The 18502-nt window shown below is 36.3% G+C and overlaps 3 protein-coding genes across 5 annotated transcripts; 2 read left to right on the top strand and 1 right to left on the bottom strand.

Moving 5' to 3' along the window:
- Positions 1-1453: 1453 nt before the first annotated feature.
- On the top strand, positions 1454-6679 carry LOC111781325 (calcium-dependent protein kinase 28). Its single transcript, XM_023661855.1, has 12 exons — positions 1454-2264; positions 3106-3236; positions 3317-3358; positions 3525-3636; positions 3718-3796; positions 3909-4078; positions 4180-4306; positions 4467-4582; positions 4677-4784; positions 4863-4925; positions 5057-5230; positions 6166-6679. Exons 1-12 carry the CDS (start codon positions 1881-1883, stop codon positions 6295-6297), a joined length of 1638 nt encoding a protein of 545 aa, XP_023517623.1. The 5' UTR covers positions 1454-1880; the 3' UTR covers positions 6298-6679.
- Positions 6680-6762: 83 nt separating this feature from the next.
- On the bottom strand, positions 6763-10512 carry LOC111781326 (transcription factor bHLH121). The gene is made up of 5 exons (XM_023661856.1): positions 10160-10512; positions 9189-9310; positions 7947-8074; positions 7397-7864; positions 6763-7318 (listed from the first exon to the last, which is right to left on the bottom strand). Exons 1-5 carry the CDS (start codon positions 10291-10293, stop codon positions 7166-7168), a joined length of 1005 nt encoding a protein of 334 aa, XP_023517624.1. The 5' UTR covers positions 10294-10512; the 3' UTR covers positions 6763-7165.
- Positions 10513-10847: 335 nt separating this feature from the next.
- Positions 10848-16838, top strand: LOC111780976 (DNA-(apurinic or apyrimidinic site) lyase 2). 3 transcript variants are annotated; one of them, XR_002812935.1, is made up of 12 exons: positions 10848-11185; positions 11260-11371; positions 11627-11845; positions 12089-12174; positions 12285-12400; positions 12528-12608; positions 13012-13212; positions 14188-14339; positions 14962-15659; positions 15922-16114; positions 16318-16492; positions 16572-16838. XR_002812935.1 is itself a non-coding variant. In XM_023661359.1 (10 exons), exons 1-10 carry the CDS (start codon positions 11078-11080, stop codon positions 15991-15993), a joined length of 1845 nt encoding a protein of 614 aa, XP_023517127.1. In that variant the 5' UTR covers positions 10848-11077; the 3' UTR covers positions 15994-16288. The 3 variants fall into 3 exon arrangements, 1 of the variants encoding a protein (XP_023517127.1); XR_002812934.1 differs by having other exon boundaries at positions 16402-16492; XM_023661359.1 differs by lacking the exons at positions 16318-16492; positions 16572-16838 and having other exon boundaries at positions 15922-16288.
- The last annotated feature ends 1664 nt before the right edge of the window (positions 16839-18502 follow it).

Here is an 18502-nt window from a genome sequence, read left to right on the forward strand (position 1 = left end):
TCCAACGCGGAATATTCACTTTGTTTATGGTAGCACAGGAGAACTGTGCATCATTGACGCCTTAAAAACAGTCATAGNAAAAAAAAAAAAAAAAAAAAAAAAAAAAAAAAAAAAAAAAAAAAAAAAAAAAAATCAATTTAATCTCATGTTTTAATATTTTTCAAGTTAATTTATTACATTTATGTAAAAATTGAAAGTTTTTAATTTATCTTCTAATTTTAAAGAAATCGGTAGATAATTTTGTATTTTCTTCTCTTACATGACATTTCTATAATTTTTTTTATTATCAACAAAATTTTCATATTTTCAAGGAGTTCGAACATTAAAATTAGATTTCAAGTGTCTAATTAAATTGATTGAGTAAAATAAAGTTCAACTCTATTGATCTATGATGATCATGCTATTCCACAATTCATCTCGTAGTGATAAAGTTGATATGCTGTCAAATACATATNAAAAAAAAAAAAAAAAAAAAGAGATAAATTTATTTATTAAAAAAAGAAACTCCACCGTCATTAATTAGTTGAAGCTTGGAAAAGGCAAAATGAGACTGCTCATGAAGGAAGAGTTTGTCCTATTTAGTCTTTTCACATTGTGTGATACACGGATTACTTCCCAACTTAACCGACACGACATGTCGGTTTCTCAAATACAGACATCTTTTTGTTCAAGCTTCAAATCCAACGACCATACTATTTTTTTTTTCTTTTTTTCTCTCTCTTTTAAAATCTCCTATTTTTAAATTTCCATATTCTAAAATATCGTATTGGGGACAAATTATCCGACAATAAAATATTTGAAAAAAATAACAATACTTCAAAATAGTATTTAATTTCCTTTGATTCAATAATTTGAACATTTTTATAATAATAATTAGCTTCTTATCCATTTATAAGATATTAAATTATATTTAAATTGGTAATTTGTATATATGTTACATAAAATTGTAACACAACTAGAAAATATATCAAACGAACTCGAAACGATGATCCCAATAATTAAAAAAAAAATGAAATGAATTGATTCTAAATTAATTTTAAAGCTAACGTTTACCGAGAGAATATTGTATGAGTAAAATTATATGAATGATAAAAAAAAACGATTAAAATGAAAATACTAAGTAGACCCGAGTATATAAAATAATATAAAAAGAAAAAGGAGGAACAAAAATGAGACNAAAAAAAAAAAAAAAAAAAAAAAAAAAAAAAACTTTGGGTTTGAGCTTAGGGATTGACCCAACCAAAGATACATCAAAGCAAGCTCCCGTTGGCTCCTGGTGGGTGATTGGAGCAATTTTCTTATTTTACTCTTTTCACCCACCCCCTTCATTATTTACTTATTTCCCATTTCTTTTTTTGTTAATATTTAGAAAAAAACCCCATTTATCATTTATTATTTATTATGATCATTTAACAACATGGCTTGCTTTGGTACAAATTTGGTCCCTCTCTCCAAGACACTGGGAAGGAAGGAAGGAAGGGGAAGAAAAGGGGAAGTTCTGTGAAAATGGGTTCGAAATTTAGGGTTCAAAAAGATTGAAAATCCCTTTGAATTTGTAGGGTTCCTTAACCTTTCCCAGTTTTTACCATTCTTCAAAAAAAAAACAAGAAGAAAAAGGGAGGGAAGGTAGGAGGGAAGGAAGGAAGAAGGGAAGAAAGGAAGAGAAATTAATCTCATTGACCATTACCTTCACCTTCCTCCCTCTCCTTCTTCTCTCCTTCCTCCTATCTGCCCTAAACTTTCCTCCCCATTATCCAATCTTCCCCTTCTTCTTCTTCTTCTTCTTCTTCTTCATCTCTCTCTCACTCATTACCAATATTTATTGGTTTCTTTCCCTGAAAGTTTTTGATATTTCCCCGCAAGATTTTGGGAACGGAATAATGGGTGTTTGTTTTTCAGCCAACAAAGTCAGTGGTTCTAATACCAATACCAATACCAATACCAATACCGCCGCCGCTAAACGGAGGGCGAGCACCGCCTCCACCCAATGGAGCACCACCGTTACTAAACAAGATCCTTCGAGAAATCAAAATCTCAAGAGACCCAATAATCAGCAACTTAAAATTCAGGAGAAAAACGCTTTGCGGCGGAAGAGTGGGGCGATTCCTTGTGGGAAACGCACTGATTTTGGGTATCATAAGGATTTTGATGAACGGTACACGATCGGGAAATTGCTCGGACATGGTCAATTTGGTTATACGTATGTTGCGATTGATAAAGCAAATGGGGATCGAGTTGCTGTTAAGAAAATTGAGAAGAAGAAGGTATTGCTTCGTAGAATTTGGCGATGATGTTTGTTTTCAATCCCCTTTTGTTAGTTCTTCGTTTTTGTGAAGTATGGCTTTGATTAATGCTTGCTTATACTCTTCAATTAGGGTTGAATGTTCCCTATAAAATCGTTTCGAAGACGGGTTTGATTCGAAATTGCAAACACGCTAGGTTTAGTTTGGTAATTGAATGATTATTCAGAGTAATGGAACAGGAAAGCAGGTACTTCCTCTAATGGAGGTTTTGAAATTGTCAATTTGGTATCTGAAAAGTTGATATAGATTCTGCATCTCCCAACATTTATCCGACCGTATAGCGAGGGAAGCCTTCACCCGTTCATCGCCATGGCCATAAAGAAAGTAGTTGCAGAATTACCAGGCTTTGCAAGATTAAACACTGATGTTGCAGGAAACCGATTCTGGGATCCGTTCGAATCGATATGAATTTTGGATAGATCTTATTTATGCACGAGATCGAGCTGTTCTGAGTGCATACAGCCTCTTTCTGAATCTAGAATCATGATTTTCTTTGTTTTTATCTGAGGATCAGACTCTTTTTATCACCCCTAAACGTTCTTTGTTAGTTCAATAGTTCTTCCATAAAGGTGCAGCTGTATGTTTCACTGACTCGGTTTTGAAGAAGAAAGAACCTATTTGTTTCTATTGAAAATTCTTCGTTCTGCGCGCTTTTGCTCGTAATTGTATAGCTAGTTTGCAACATTTTAGAACTGTATGGTTAGGAATAGGAGTTCATCTGCAAATGGCTTTTGGGTTTGAAGTGTTTCGTTTGCTGTTTTCGGGTAGCGTTTGATAAGGAATCGTTTTAATGTTGTTGCAGATGGTTCTTCCCGTCGCCGTTGAGGATGTCAAGAGAGAGGTCAAGATATTGCGTGAACTTACTGGCCACGAGAACGTGGTTCAGTTCCATAATGCATTCGAGGATGACTCATATGTTTATATCGCGATGGAGTAAGCCTTTTCTTCTGGTCATTCCTTCTTAAAAAGCGCTATATTTTCATTGGAGAACTTAACTTCTTGTTCTCTATCAGGTTATGTGAAGGTGGCGAATTGTTGGACCGAATATTGTCCAAGTAAGAAACGTCTAGCTTTATTGTAACTTTTCATGTGCATTTCAGTCGATGATTTCGCTATTAAAACGAGAAAATGAACTCGTTTTTACGTCTTCTCTTTCGTTTTTCCTCCCTTTCCATCGCTTGTTTAATTAGCTATCGTATTTAAAGATAGTGCTTGAATCAGGAAGGATAGCCGTTATACCGAGAAAGATGCAGCTGTAGTCGTTAGGCAAATGCTTAAAGTTGCAGCAGAGTGTCATTTACATGGCTTGGTACACAGAGACATGAAACCAGAGGTAAAATAAACGATCATTCACGGCGATGCTGTTCGTGTCCTTCTTAAACCTACTTCTTACCCGTGCCTTTCCCATATGTAGAACTTCCTTTTCAAGTCAGCCAAAGAGGATTCCCCTCTGAAAGCCACTGATTTTGGCTTGTCGGACTTCATCAAACCCGGTAGGAATTAGAGTCTGATGAGATGTTCAGTATTTGTACATTCCGAAAGGTACTATTACGAAAAGAAAAACGATATCTTCTATGCCTTGTCTTACTCTTGTATGATATGCAGGGAAGAAATTCCACGACATTGTCGGTAGTGCATATTACGTTGCTCCCGAAGTTCTGAAAAGGAAGTCCGGGCCAGAATCAGATGTCTGGAGTATAGGGGTAATCACGTATATTTTACTTTGCGGTAGGCGCCCTTTCTGGGATAAGACCGAAGATGGCATTTTTAAGGAGGTATCGTGCATCTTGGTTCATTCGGAACAAGCTATACTAGCTTGTTTTAATTTGCAGTTTCTCCATCAAAATTGAACTTTGTGCCTGTATTTTTCCTATAGGTGTTGCGAAACAAGCCCGATTTTCGCCGAAAGCCTTGGCCGAGCATCAGTGCTAGTGCCAAAGATTTTATAAAGAAGTTGCTCGTAAAGGATCCCCGAGCAAGATTAACTGCTGCTCAGGCCTTATGTAGGTCCCGGAATCCCTTGCTATAAGCCTATTTCAATTGTTTTCTGTCTGTGATTTTGCTGCCGATACGAGTCGATGAGTTTTGCATTTTATTCTTCTCTTCCTTATAAGACATCAAATCATTTGGATTGATTGTTCGATTCTATTTTTCGCTTTCCAGCACATCAATGGGTTAGAGAAGGCGGCGATGCATCGGAGATCCCTATCGATATATCCGTTCTGAATAACATGAGACAATTTGTGAAGTACAGTCGTTTTAAACAATTTGCTCTGAGGGTAAGGCAATGCTTCTTTGTAGGTATCTTTTAAAACCGAAACTAGTCGGTCCCTTCACATCCATTTCTCCGTCTGATGATACTTTATTGTGCAGGCTTTAGCTAGCACACTTTGTGAAGAAGAGCTTGCTGATTTGCGCGATCAGTTTGATGCAATCGACGTGGATAAAAATGGCTTCATCAGCCTTGAGGAAATGAGACACGTACGATAGTAAATTTATTTACACAAGCACGAATTACTTTCGTTTTCTCTAACATAATCGATGATCGTCTATGTGCAGGCCCTTGCTAAAGATCTCCCATGGAAATTGAAAGAATCTCGTGTTCTCGAAATTCTTCAGGCAGTAAGTATAAATTTTGGGACTGAGAGAACTGTTAGCTTTTGGTTATCATTGTTCCGCTCGCTCGGTGTTTGTTCCCTGTCTCTTCTCGTAATCGATGAATGCAACTTAAGTAGTTCATATGGTTGATGCAGATTGATGTCAATACCGATGGTCTTGTCGATTTCACAGAATTTGTGGCAGCTACGTTACACGTGCATCAATTAGAGGAACACGACTCTGTGAAGTGGCATCAGCGATCACAGGCAGCTTTTGAGAAATTCGACATAGACAAAGATGGATTCATAACTCCAGAGGAATTGAGAATGGTATGTTTTAACTTGTTTCTCCCACTCTTTTCTGGTTTGATGCCCACATCCTAGTCTTAAGTTTCCCATCCTAAGCTGCTGGTTGTTTCAAATGATTTAGTGGCTACCTCTCCCTCTTGGGAGGTTGGAAACCATGTGCCACAGATTGCCTGTAAACACTGTTTTTTTTCGTATACCCTCGACTTGATGATCGAGTTCTTTGCATCTGATATAACAGTCCAAGCTCACCGCTAGTTGATATTATCTTCTTTGGACTTTCCTTTTCGGGCTTCCCCTCAAGGTTATTAAAATTTGTCTGCTAAGGAGAGGTTTCCACACCCTTATAAAGAATGTTTTGTTTTCCTCCCCAACCAATGTGAGATCTCACAATCCACTCCCTTTCAGATTCTAGCGTCCTTGTTGGCACTCGTTCCCTTCTCCAATTGATGTAGGACTCCCCACCCTCTTTGGGACCCAACGTCCTTGCTAGCACACTGCCTAGTGTCCACCTCCCTTTGGAGCTCAACCTCCTCGTTGGCACATAGCCCGATTTTTTGCTTTGATACCATTTGTAACAACCCAAGCCCACTGCTAGCAGATATTGTCTTCTGCAGGCTTTCCCTTTTGGGCTTCCCCTCAAGGTTTTTAAAACATGTCTGCTGGTGAGAGGTTTCCACTCCCTTATAAAGAATGTTTCGTTCTTCTCCCCAACCGACATGCTAAGAATTACCTTTTGTTAGATTTATTACTTAAATGAAACCGACATGCTACCTTTGTCGTCAAATGTCTGGTTTTCAATAAAAGCCGACATTTTAGATGTGATCACTCCAGCACGAGCGGTCTAGATCGTGACATTATCTTCTATTTGACGCAGTGCCCTTCCTGATCGCTCTGTCTTATGGATTTTTCATCTCGTCTTTGTAATGTTGAACTGTAATCTTCTTGTTTTCTTGCAGCATACAGGCCTAAAAGGTTCCATCAATCCGCTGCTTGAGGAAGCTGATATTGACAAAGATGGTAAAATAAGCTTATCCGAGTTCAGAAGACTTCTGAGAACTGCAAGTATTAGTTCAAGACCTCATACTTAGACTTTCTAGTCCCCAAAATTCGCCTAAGCTGTATAGATAAGAAAGCAAAGTTGGGAAGATTGGAAAGTCGAGGGGATCAAATATGGCAAATTTCAGTCATCTTTAAGAATTTCTACTTGCTGAGGGACCCCAGGAACTCGCTCGACCATCTGTTCTACGAAGCTATCAACGCCGAGCTTATACGTGAACAAGTTTTTTTTTTTTCAAGGACTGTGAATACGTCGTGTATAGGTATAGAGTAACTATTATCAAGCAGGTCCAGTTGGTGTGGAATGTATTGTTGTCCTTTGTGTTGCTGGGGATTCTTGGTTGTGCCATGGACATGGCTTAATCTGATGACAAACTCTTAAAAGAAAGAATTTGATGGGATTGAGTTGTATTATCAGGGGCTTATATTTTATAAGATAAAATTCACTTTTGAGATTGAAAAAACAAACACAAAATTTTAAAACTAGAACAAAAAGATTATCAAACATCGACATGAATGGCCTATGTAGAGTCTTATTACAAGCATAACACATGGATAATTATTTACAACCAAATATTCCATTGAACTACTCCCTAAATGCAGGGTCTGCGCTGGACAAAGTCTGTCAATGTCAAGCCTATAACAATATTATTTCAAAATATGGTAAGCCTCGTTAAATTAGATGTCGATGACAGCCGCAATATCTCGCACCTCATGATTGATACAATAGCCTTAGTTAGGACACATAGTTACTGAATGAGGAATGACTGCTCATATTTTGAAGAGGGACTTCAAGCTATAGCTAAAGCTCTGATCCTAAATTCCTGAATTCAATATTTGGCTGGAGAAGGAAGGAACAACCTTGAATTTAATCCTTTGATGAGGTTAGTAATCTTGAATTCAGTTGTTCTGTTTCGGAATGTCGCCAACGCTATTAGAGGAGCTATCTTGTAGAACTTGGGACGAAGAAAATCTACTTGAAGAACTACAATCTGTAACACTTTTTTCTTTCCTCTGTGACTGCTTACCTTTCTTACTTGCAGAGGATGCATCCTGAAAACATATTCAATAATGATGGATCTTACTTGATTTACAAATACTATGTGGTGGTTTTAAAAGCAATAAACTCACCTGTTGTGTTGAAGATCCAGGCATCTTAAGTTCAAGGTCCGTTGCTACATCATTAGATTCGTCGCACCTTTCCACATTGCTACGCTTAGGATGATCTGATGATTTACTTCTGGAATCTTGTTTGCTAGAGATGTGTGAATTGGAAGCATATTGGGCAGAGGGCTGTTCAACCGGATGATTGGCAGCAGCAGTATACGGGACAAATGTAGAACAGGGGTTAGGAATAGCACCGGGATTCTGACTTCCAAAGAAGGTGAAGGGCTGCAATGACGGATGCATGGGAATTGGTCCAGGGGGAACGGGAACAGAAACTGGGTATGAATATGGGGGCCCCATGACCACCGAAGGATCCATGGTAGCCCAGGGAAACATGACCCTCAATCTTTGCTGATACTGAGCATTTAGATTTTCGATATCTGATTTTAATGAAGCCTTCTCTTCTCTAAGCTCATTCTTTTCCTGTGTTAACTGTGGAATACTAGATGAGATGAGCACAAAGTGGGTTCTAAACCTTATGAAGTGAAAATTTGCAAAAGAATTAAATATCAACCTCACGTGATTCTTCAGAAAGAGCTTCATAGTCAGCTTTTAATCTATTGACTTCGGCAGTTAAATCCTTCAGCATTTGAATAGTGTCTGTAAGGATGGTAGCCTTGTCATTTTTGGGCCTATCTGGATCTGCAATAAACAATGAATCGCAATGCCGTCACTTTAAGCCAGAAAAAAAAAAAAAAAAAAAAAAAAAAAAAAAAAAAAAAAAAAAAAAAACCGACGTGAGCCAGTCAGAAACAAAATAACACAACCAGAGGAGTCCACGGCATTATGATAAACTATAAGCAAGCCCTACGGCAGTGACATTCTATTAGAAGGCAAGTTCATACATGTATAAGTGATCACTGTACTGCCAATCAGAATATAGACATGTAAAATTAAACTGGTGAGATGAATTCCACAAAGAGGGGATGTTGCCAAGAGAAGGCATATATGAACAAGTTGTGCCAAATATGTCCCTAGGAAAAATTGAGAGATAGCAAGAACTCGTTCAATTTTGAAAATCAATGCGACTTATCCTTGCACGTAAAATTCATTTGTAATAAGCTGTGTAGTTCTACAGTCAGTATTCTAGGTTCCTAGTTAACAAATATGACCTTACTTAAAGAGGGTCTATTCTATAAGTCTACAATAGTGTCCTTGAGTTTTAAAGGTTACTTATGAGATCCCACATCAGTTGGAGAGGGAAAAGAAACATTCCTTATGAGGGTGTGGAAACCTCTCTCTAGCAGACGCATTTTAAAACTTTGAGAAGAAACCCGAAAGGGGAAGCCTAAAGAGGACAATATCTGCTAGCGATGGGCTTGGGCTGTTACAAATGGTATCAGAGCCATACACCGGGCGGTGTGCCAGTGAGGACGCTTGACCACCAAGGGGGTGGATTGTGAGATCCCCATCGGTGAGAGAGGGGAATGAAAATTTTCTTATAAGGGTGTGGAAACCTATCTTTAGCGGACGCGTTTTAAAACCTCGAGGGAAAGCCCGAAAGGAAAAACCTAAAGAAGACAATATCTGCTGTAGGTTGGTTTAGGCTGTTACATTACTAGATAGCAAACCAATATAAAGTGCATCTTCTAAGTTAGTGTAGGGAGAAATACATAATGATTTTCCTTCTCGGCTGATTATCGTACTGTCTCAATTTATTAAGGACAATAATAAGCCATTCTCGAGTAATTTTAGGCAAGTTTTAGTATAACAAAGAGCGCAGGAAAATAAAAGTCATAGACTTCATATAGTATACCTAACGTGTTTCCGAGCTCAAGAAAATGTTCATTCAGCCTGTCTCTCCTCAATTTTTCACGATCTGCCTTCTGAATTTTTCTCACTGCTACAGGATCTTTTACTTCCTCGTCTGTTCTTAACCTGAGGAATGCCCAAACGGGAGGATGAAGTGTGAAAACAAGTGAGATGAAAACCATGTTTAAGACTTGTGAAACCTGTTAGAATACTACAACATGAAGAATGAAAGTTGTCCATCAGCAAATGAATTCCTAATGTGCTTTTAATTAATGTTCCTTCGATCAGTTCATGCTCTCCAAAAGGACCGTCCCTTTCTTCATTTAGATTACAGCCTTCCAAAATGATCCCTTTGTAAAAGTTGGAACAGTCAAGTCTATGGATTCACGTAATTCATTGTGCCAGTTCAGTATCACAAGAGTTTTTCTATTAACGGAACATCTTTTTTCAACTTATTTACTCGCTATTTCTTGTTTTGTTTTTATAAACTAAGCATGTTTGGTCACTATTTCCTAGTTTTGTTTTTTTTACCTTTATAAGAAACACTATCGAATTTTTAGCCAAATTTCAAAACAGCATTACTTTGTGAAACAAAGAACAGTGTAAAGGTTGCTCTATCTCGTTCCCTTCCCTACAATTCATACTTCGAAACTCACGAATTGAATCATGGAGCTTCGTTCTCAGTAGTACGATCCAACTCACAGATACAAATAGCGTCAAAATCAAACACCGTGATTCCTAAGCAACAAGACAACCCAAAGATGAGAAACCACTGAAAATTCCGCTTGGCGGATTCAACAAGACCAATTCAATAAAAACGTATCCTAATCCCAAGGAAGATCGATTATCAGTAATACACAACACAACATGGAAACAAGCATTTGACTTAACTTAAACACCATCCAAAACAGTTTATTCCAGATTCAAAACATCATACAAGCTTAGTGTGAATCAAATTCCACAGTCCTCGCAAACCTGGATTCAGGAAGTTGGTTGTTATGGTGGCGACTCGACGGCAAAGAGAGAGGCTGAGGCGGAAGCGACGAGGAAGGAACTAAATCAGCTGTAACAATAGATTGAGAGAAATCTCCAGTCTTCCACTGCTCCATAGCGATCCCAAAAGTAAACAGAACAAACCGGCGAGTAAATCTCAGAGTTCAATTCCTCCGATTCTTCCTCCAATAGAAAGAAAGAGAAAGGGAAATCTGGAGAAAACGAAGGGAAGAGAGCAATCTGGAATGAAAATTCAGCGCCGGAAGAAAGAATTTGAGAGGGAAAGGGAAAGGAAAAAAGGGAAAAGAAATGCGCATACGCTAACATCTCCACTAAGCTAAGACCACAAAATCCAGCACCAAATCGTGCACTCCACGTGCCGCGACCACGAGGATGCCCCGGGCCCAACCAAGCTGCATCATAAATTTTCGGTGCTTCCGTTGCTACTCATACCCCTCCCTTTATTTTCATCATTTTTTATATATATATATATATATATAATAAACTCTATTTAAATTTATTTTTATTTATTTATTTCACTTTTTCTGCATTTTTTAAAATAAATTCAAATTTTTTTAATTTTAAAATTGAAATTAATATTTAATAAGAGAAACAATATAAATAATATGAGAGAATAAAAATTTTAATCGTATCGTTTTTAGATAAGAGAGGGTAAAAATGGACCCCAAGAGCGCAAAATCCTCGCCGGGAAAACGCTGCAACTACGACGCCGACCGGCGTTTCCGGTGAGCAACGTCGTTATTCCATCTTCCGGTGGGCGTTTTTTGGCCGGCGCTGTTGTAACAGAGTGTTCACCTGGTTCTTCAGGACAAATTCTCCATTTCTGTTCAGGCTGAGGGAGACGGTATGCATTGAAATGAACAAACAACGAATTACAAGATGAAGATAGTTACTTACAATGTCAATGGTCTTAGGCCACGCATCGCACAGTATGGTTCACTCCTTAAGTTGCTCGATTCCTTCGATGCCGATATTATCTGCTTTCAGGTCTGTTGTGCTTTCATATTTGATTAATTAGTTTTAGTCTGGTTCGGTATTCGTGAGTTCTCTCTTCCATTTAGGAAACGAAATTAAGGAGGCAGGAATTGCGAGCGGATTTAATCATTGCTGATGGTTATGAATCATTCGTTTCATGCACTCGTACCTCTGAGAAAGGTCGAACCGGCTACTCAGGTTAGCGAGTTCTTTGTTGAATCGCCTAAACTAGGTCTACTATAAGTTTGTTGTAACTCGATGTCATTTTGTTTATCTGAATCCTAATCTTGAGAGTTGGTTCACTGTTCAAATTTGCTGTCGTTTGACTATGCCTTTATATCTCTTAGCAACGACATGGAATTTAAATGTCAATTATCTTCAGTCGTCGGCCATCCTAGTGTAAATGAAAGGTTACATATGTCAGCATTAGTTTATTTAGCCGAAGTTTTGTAGGGGTTGCTACGTTTTGCCGAGTTAAGTCAGCATTTTCAAGTAATGAAGTAGCCTTGCCAGTTCGGGCGGAGGAAGGCTTCACTGGACTTTTAGAAAGTTCGCACAAAGGAGAAGGTACAATGCCTGCAATTGCAGAAGGGCTTGAGGAATTTTCGAAAGAGGAGCTCCTCAAAGTTGACAGAGAGGGGCGTTGTATTGTCACAGATCATGGTCATTTTGGTAAGTTAAAAGACTATAGTTCATAAGTTTGTCATCCAAGCGTGACATTATGGTTTTGTTTTTGGTCTAGTAGTCTATACTTGCTGTGTCAAGTGAACCTTATTCTTGTCGAAAATGCATGCCAGCCATTTTCTTGTGCCACACTTCTAAAATGCAAACATTCGGAGTTGTTCGTTTCTCTCGCTCTACATTTCTTTTTTAAATTCATAACTTGATGGAATTTGTTTGGTTTCTATTGATTAGTTCTCTTCAATATTTATGGACCTCGAGCTCAAAGTGATGATACAGAAAGGGTTCTATTTAAGTCAAACTTTTACAATATACTACAGGTGATTATATTTTTAACCCTACCGTGAATATATGATCATTATATAATTTTCAGGCAGTGTGGATTTACAATAAGTTATCATTTGACTAATTTTGGATAATTCCTTTGTAGAAAAGATGGGAGCATCTTCTGCGTCAAGGAAAAAGGATATTTGTTGTTGGTGATCTTAATATTGCACCCACGTCTATGGATCGTTGTGATGCAGGACCAGATTTTGAGAATAATGAGTAAGCATGTTAGACCTTCTAAATGTTAGTGGCCTTATGCTCTTGCCTAATTCTATTGCTGTCTTGCTCTCAACCACTATAATTTGGTTTTAATTTTATTGGGGGACATATATGATTTTTCTTATAGGTTTCGGAGATGGCTGAGATCTTTACTGGTGGGATATGGTGGTCATTTCACTGACATTTTCAGATCGAAACATCCCGATCGGTAGGGTTTTGTGGATTAGAAGTTTCTGATTTGCTCTATTCTGTTGGAATATGTCTATAGCCATTGATAAAACAAAAATCATCGGTACTTTCTGGCTATGTCTATTTGTGGTATTAGCTAATAAGATGGAATTGTTGTTTGATGATGTTAACCCACCCACCAGTACATGCATTTTGAATTAGTGACATAAGATACAATTATGCTATTATCATCGTTGCCCAAGTACCACTGGCAGTCATTTTAATTTTGGATATAACACTTCTCCCTCCTTTTTATCACTATGGTCTGTCTTAGCCCTGTTTCTCAGCTTATAGACAGACTAGAATAATATATTTCTGTGTGTAGATGATTTGACCAATTCACTTGCAATCAAATTTAGTAGCTTATTGTTTTGTTTTTGCAGAAAAGATGCATATACATGCTGGCCTCAAAGTACAGGTGCCGAAGTATTCAATTATGGGACAAGGATTGACCATATTTTGTGTGCTGGACCATGCTTACATCCGGACAGCAACTTGCCAAGCCATGATATTGTGAATTGCCATGTTCTGGAATGTGACATACTGTCACAGTATAAACGCTGGAAAGATGGAAATTCATTTAGGTACATAAATCAAATTGGATGTCAAGGTCTATTTTTCATAAATTATTAAATTGATTATGAAGCTATGGTATTATATGTACTCACATATTTCAGCTATTGGATTCTTCATTTTGATGCTTGACTCTGAATTTCTTCTGAGCATCAATTATTTGGTTGTATTTATAGTGGATTATTATGTGTCTTCCTAATCCTGCTATAACATCAAATACTAGAAGGATTTTTATAATATTGTGAAAAGTTGTTGTCATCAACATTACCATTGCGAATATCAGTTTAAACTAATTCAAGATATAATGGAGTTCAACGCACCAAATTCAACCAAGAAGCTTGGATGTGTTAGGAGGTGGACGTTACAGAATAAGAACTAGGGGTCGAATAAAGTCTAGTGGAATTCCGTTCCACATTGAGTTAGGTTTATATTTCTTCAAGTACAGTTGCTACAAGAATTCAGATTAGAACAAAGTTTTGTTAGCTTTTAAGCAGAATATGACTAGGCATATGACTCAAGTCCAAGATCCTAACTAGATTCCCAAGGAATTGTAAATAATTTGACATTTCTCAATTTTTCTCGGTGTTACTTTGTTTGTTTGTTTTTTTNTTTTTTTTTTTTTTTTTTTTTTTTTTTTTTTTTTTTTTTTTTTTTTTTTTTTTTTTTTTTTTTTTGAATGATACTCAAATCTGATGGTAGTCCCTTATGATTGCCTTTTGATCATTTTTCCATTTCAGTTGAACTGTGGAAAGTTAAGTATCGCCTTTTGTCACGGTGAAGAACAATGACAATGTCATAAAACCAAGTGCTCACTGTTGCTTGACGCAAAACAGCTCTCAATGCTTTGTAGATGGATAACATAAATTATTTAGTTTCTTCAAAATGGCTATTAAAGAATATCCAATAACTGCTTATGAAGTAATACACACTGTCTATCATATTTTCTCATCCCTGTGGAGGGTCTCTAATATCACTTTGTTATATAGGTGGAAAGGAGAGCAGACCGTTAAACTAGAAGGTTCTGATCATGCACCCGTTTATGCAAGTCTACTGGAAATCCCTGATACCCCTCAACATAGTACTCCATCTTTATCTGCAAGATACAATCCCAAGATTCACGGGCTTCAGCAAACGCTTGGTAAGGAGATATTTCCTCATTTTTGCTTGGTCGCCCCATTCAGAATTAATAATATTCTTATGCTTATGATGGGTGTAGGAATTGTGTTTACTCTCGACTGCACTTTTTGCTCTGATGCATCATATTTACATCTTGAATGTGTTCTGATCATATTTTTGTCATCCGATAAATGTGGCTCATATATGTAATTTNTTTTTTTTTTTTTTTTTTTTTTTTTTTTTTTTTTTTTTTTTTTTCTCGAAAGGCAATGTGGAACATTTCAAAATGGACAAGTGGTTTACAGTCCTACGATATTAGAAAATCCATCCCTGTAGAAGTGTGAACGTAGAAGAATGCATGTTATTGAATGTATCTATAAGACCTCTTCTATTTCTTTTAAATTGTTGAGGAAATGCCATTCTCAACTCCAAAGTTCAACGTAGGGCTCGGATTTGATAGTGTTAATTCTTACTTTGAGGCTGTATCAATTGTTTTTGGAAGCATTAGTTTCATTTCATGGCACTGCCAACGTCTCAGCATAACTGAATCACATGTTTTAAATTGGAAGTCAGATTTGTCAGCTGTTTTGTTGCTTCTTTTTATATTCTCCTCTCGAGTCTAATGTGACCATGAACACATGCAGTATCTATGCTACTGAAAAGACAAGCTGCTGAAGGTTCAGCAACATGCAAGATATCAAATTCATTTTCACGTGGGAACGTCGTCTTAGGGAATTGTTCCCAGGGGCTCAATGGATCATTTGATAATGGTGATTTATCAGGCCTTCTTCCTGGTGAATCATGTTCCTCGACAGACATAGAAACTGAAGATTCTCTATTAAAAACAGAAGAGAGTTCTGGTGGAGGCTATTCTGAGGAAGCTCCATGTAACACCTTAATTACGCACGAGTCTCTACATACAAAAACATTACCTGAGAATGAAACTAGGAAAAGAGTAAGAAGGAGTTCCCAGATGTCATTAAAGTCGTTCTTCCAGAAGAACTCGGTTATTAGCAACGTTGCTGACAGCTCTAATGCTAATTCTTCAACTAACAAACCAGATACCTCCGAATCTAATCCTATTGAAATTCCTAGATCAGATACTCATATTACCGATTCAGGGAAATATTTAGAAGAAAACCCGGATCAGTCTCATATCAATGCATCTTCTGTAGAGAGAGAGAAGAGTGGCGTTGCCTTATTGGAGTGGCGGAGGATACAGCAGGTTATGCAGAATAGCATACCTCTTTGCAAGCGCCATAAGGAACCTTGTGTTGCTCGAGTAGTTAAGAAACAAGGTCCTAATAATGGCCGAAGATTTTATGTTTGTGCCCGTGCTGAGGTAACTAAACACTTATTTTCTCAGTTAAGCATTTTATTTAAGTATGGATAAATCTGGACATTTGATGGATTTTTACAAATTACCAAGTCCACAGGTGATGAACAGTATTCAAGTATTGATAAATGAATAAATTTATCATAAATATGCGTTCAATAGCAATTTCTGCCACTAACTTATGTAATTTGCATTGATACTTGTCTTCTAGCCAAGGTCTTTGTTGATTTACACCTTAGAGAACTGAAATTTTCTTTTACTTCATCAGGGTCCCGCATCGAATCCTGAAGCAAATTGTGGTTACTTTAAATGGGCGGTTTCCAAATCTCGGCATAACTGAAGATGGTAGTTGCTGGCTTCGTAATACAAACTTGGCCATATTCATTCCTTGTCTTCCACATTCCACCAGTATTCAGTTATGTATCTCTTCATGGATGGCTGAGTCACTGACCGTCAGTTTTGTAAGTGTTATCGCCTCTCTCTCTCTCTCTCTCTCTCTCTCTCGCCTGTTTATATGAAATCCAATTATGTAGCTTGCTGGAATCAGCTCCATTTAGTAATTCCTTATGCACATAAAATTGTCATTTTTTTTCCTTAATGATAATATGAATTAGAAACCACTTTCTTTACCAAAACACACCCACAAAACCAACATTTGCTTCAGGAAATTATGATCCAACTACCCTGGCTTTGCAATGGCTAGTTAAAAAGCAGAAATTATGATCTAACTTATCTGCAATTGGCATAGTGACGATTGTTTGCAATATGGATCCTCCTATGCTCTTTGAACAAAGTTGCTGGGTGGTTTGCTGATAGAAGTGTCAGGGAAAGCTAAAGAGGTATGCTGGTTCAGTGTTCACTATTACCTAAAGCTCTGACATTTTTTTTCATTTTTATTTGCTTGTGAACTTGCTGCAGTAAATTAGGAGCCTTTGCATGCATATTCTGTTGAGAACCTCAATGAAGAGATGAGCCTTAAAACATTTCTCCTCCCCTCTTCACACACTGATTAAGAACCATGAATTCAGTAGAAGATCTCCATTTCGACGCGCTTTCGACGTCAATTGAACCTTTCTCCTTCCTCTAAACCTCCCACATCACATGTAGCCACTTGTTGATGATGAAAGTCCTATATCGGCTAATTTAGGGAATGATCATGAGTTTATAATCAAATAATATTCTCCAAATTGGTATGAGGCCTTTTGGGGAAGCCCAAATCCAAACCATGAAAGCTTATACTTAGAGTGGACAATATCATATCATATAATTTTTCTNTTTTTTTTTTTTTTTTTTTTTTTTTTTTTTTTTTTTTTTTTTTTTTCAAATCATTCTAGAGTAGTCTTTGTTATTGTCTATGTAGAATAAAGGAGTGATCTAGATTAATGGTGTATTCCAATACAAACTTTGAAAATAATTTAGAAAAAAAATGATCGAGTATTTCCACCACAACAATGAAAAACACCCATTTTCAAGCCTATACCAAGTCTTATTATTCTTATAAAAATAAATTCTACATAATTTATTGATCATTCAAAAAATTGCTTCCCAAGTAACAACTACCGATTCCAATTCATAATCAAATTCAAATTCAAATTCAAATTCTATTGTCCTTATCCTTAATTCTTCACAAACCAATTCAAAAGAAAAACTAACCATTAGAAACAAAAGTACAGAAGGTTTGACAATAAAATTGGTAACATCTTATAAGGATAAAAGAAAATCAAATTGATATCAATGACAAGCTAATGCTAATGCTAATGAAAATGATGAAAGAGTTGATTAAATAAAAATCGTTAACTAGAGATATTCATTTAATTCTCGTAGCAACTAGAACAAGTGAGAATGGAGAACTACTAAACTTGGTTGGAGTTGTCTCCACTCCCGACCTAGCCCAAATCCCCGCCCCCTCAATATACATATATACGTATATAGATACATATATATATATATACAAGTGTAAAAGTCTATCTTATAATATTTATATTTAAATTTTTAAAAATTACTACTCTGTATATTTAATTTAAAAAAATCAACAATTATTTCGAGAGAGACGACAAAGAACCCACTAGATTTGATTTTAACGTCTTGGCCAATGGAGGGAAAGACAAGTTGGAATTTGCTTTTAGTTTTTTTTTATATATATTTATATATTAATTCAATGTATTTTAATTTTAATTTTTATGCTTATCTTTTATCTTCCACTTTCAGGTTTTTATTATCCTACAAAGTGGATGTGACGCATTTTCTCTTATTTACTGCTTTTAGACCGCAACCATTTTATAATATAAAGTTCTCATTAATGTTGTTTTATTTTCACTAGTGGCTAATTATTAATTATTAAAATGATTTTTTATCAATATTTTTTTATAATCTATTGAAAGATCTTAAAAGAATTGAATAAAAGAAAATGACATATTTGTTAATATATTATACGTGCGATACACGTAATTGTATCTTAATAACTTTATAAACAATATTATTAGAGATTATTTATCTATTTTAATAACTTTATTAATACATTAATTAAGGGACACTATTGAGAAGGAAAAGTACACTTTTTAATGTTTATTTTGTTATCTACATTTTAAAATTTGGGTTTCTAGAAACATTTTTCAAACTATAGATTATAATATTATCAAATGGGTTATAATTGTTCCACTTTATAAGCTAAAGTAGATAATTATTGGCAGAAAATTCATCCACAAGGGCCAATATTCAAAGGGTCACTTCATATTCTAATATTAAAAGTTGGAAAACCTTTCTAATAAATAAATAAATAAATATATATATATATATATATATATATATATATATATATATATATAATATACTATGGATTGTGACAAGGA

This window comes from Cucurbita pepo, chromosome LG19, assembly GCF_002806865.2.
Source record: "Cucurbita pepo subsp. pepo cultivar mu-cu-16 chromosome LG19, ASM280686v2, whole genome shotgun sequence".
Classification (NCBI taxonomy): Eukaryota; Viridiplantae; Streptophyta; class Magnoliopsida; order Cucurbitales; family Cucurbitaceae; genus Cucurbita; species Cucurbita pepo.

Bases quoted from the DNA above. Each gene is read 5' to 3' on its own strand.
- LOC111781325 (XM_023661855.1), top strand. From the start codon at position 1,881: ATGGGTGTTTGTTTTTCAGCCAACAAAGTCAGTGGTTCTAATACCAAT. The intron at 3,359-3,524 runs GTAAGAAACGTC...TGCTTGAATCAG, and splicing joins TTGGACCGAATATTGTCCAA to GAAGGATAGCCGTTATACCG. The intron at 4,785-4,862 runs GTACGATAGTAA...GTCTATGTGCAG, and splicing joins GCCTTGAGGAAATGAGACAC to GCCCTTGCTAAAGATCTCCC.
- LOC111781326 (XM_023661856.1), bottom strand. From the start codon at position 10,293: ATGGAGCAGTGGAAGACTGGAGATTTCTCTCAATCTATTGTTACAGCT. The intron at 8,075-9,188 runs GTATACTATATG...TGTTTATTGCAG, and splicing joins TGAGCTCGGAAACACGTTAG to ATCCAGATAGGCCCAAAAAT. The intron at 7,319-7,396 runs GTGAGTTTATTG...ATATGTTTTCAG, and splicing joins CTGGATCTTCAACACAACAG to GATGCATCCTCTGCAAGTAA.
- LOC111780976 (XM_023661359.1), top strand. From the start codon at position 11,078: ATGAAGATAGTTACTTACAATGTCAATGGTCTTAGGCCACGCATCGCA. The intron at 11,186-11,259 runs GTCTGTTGTGCT...TCTTCCATTTAG, and splicing joins CCGATATTATCTGCTTTCAG to GAAACGAAATTAAGGAGGCA. The intron at 13,213-14,187 runs GTACATAAATCA...TTTGTTATATAG, and splicing joins AAAGATGGAAATTCATTTAG to GTGGAAAGGAGAGCAGACCG.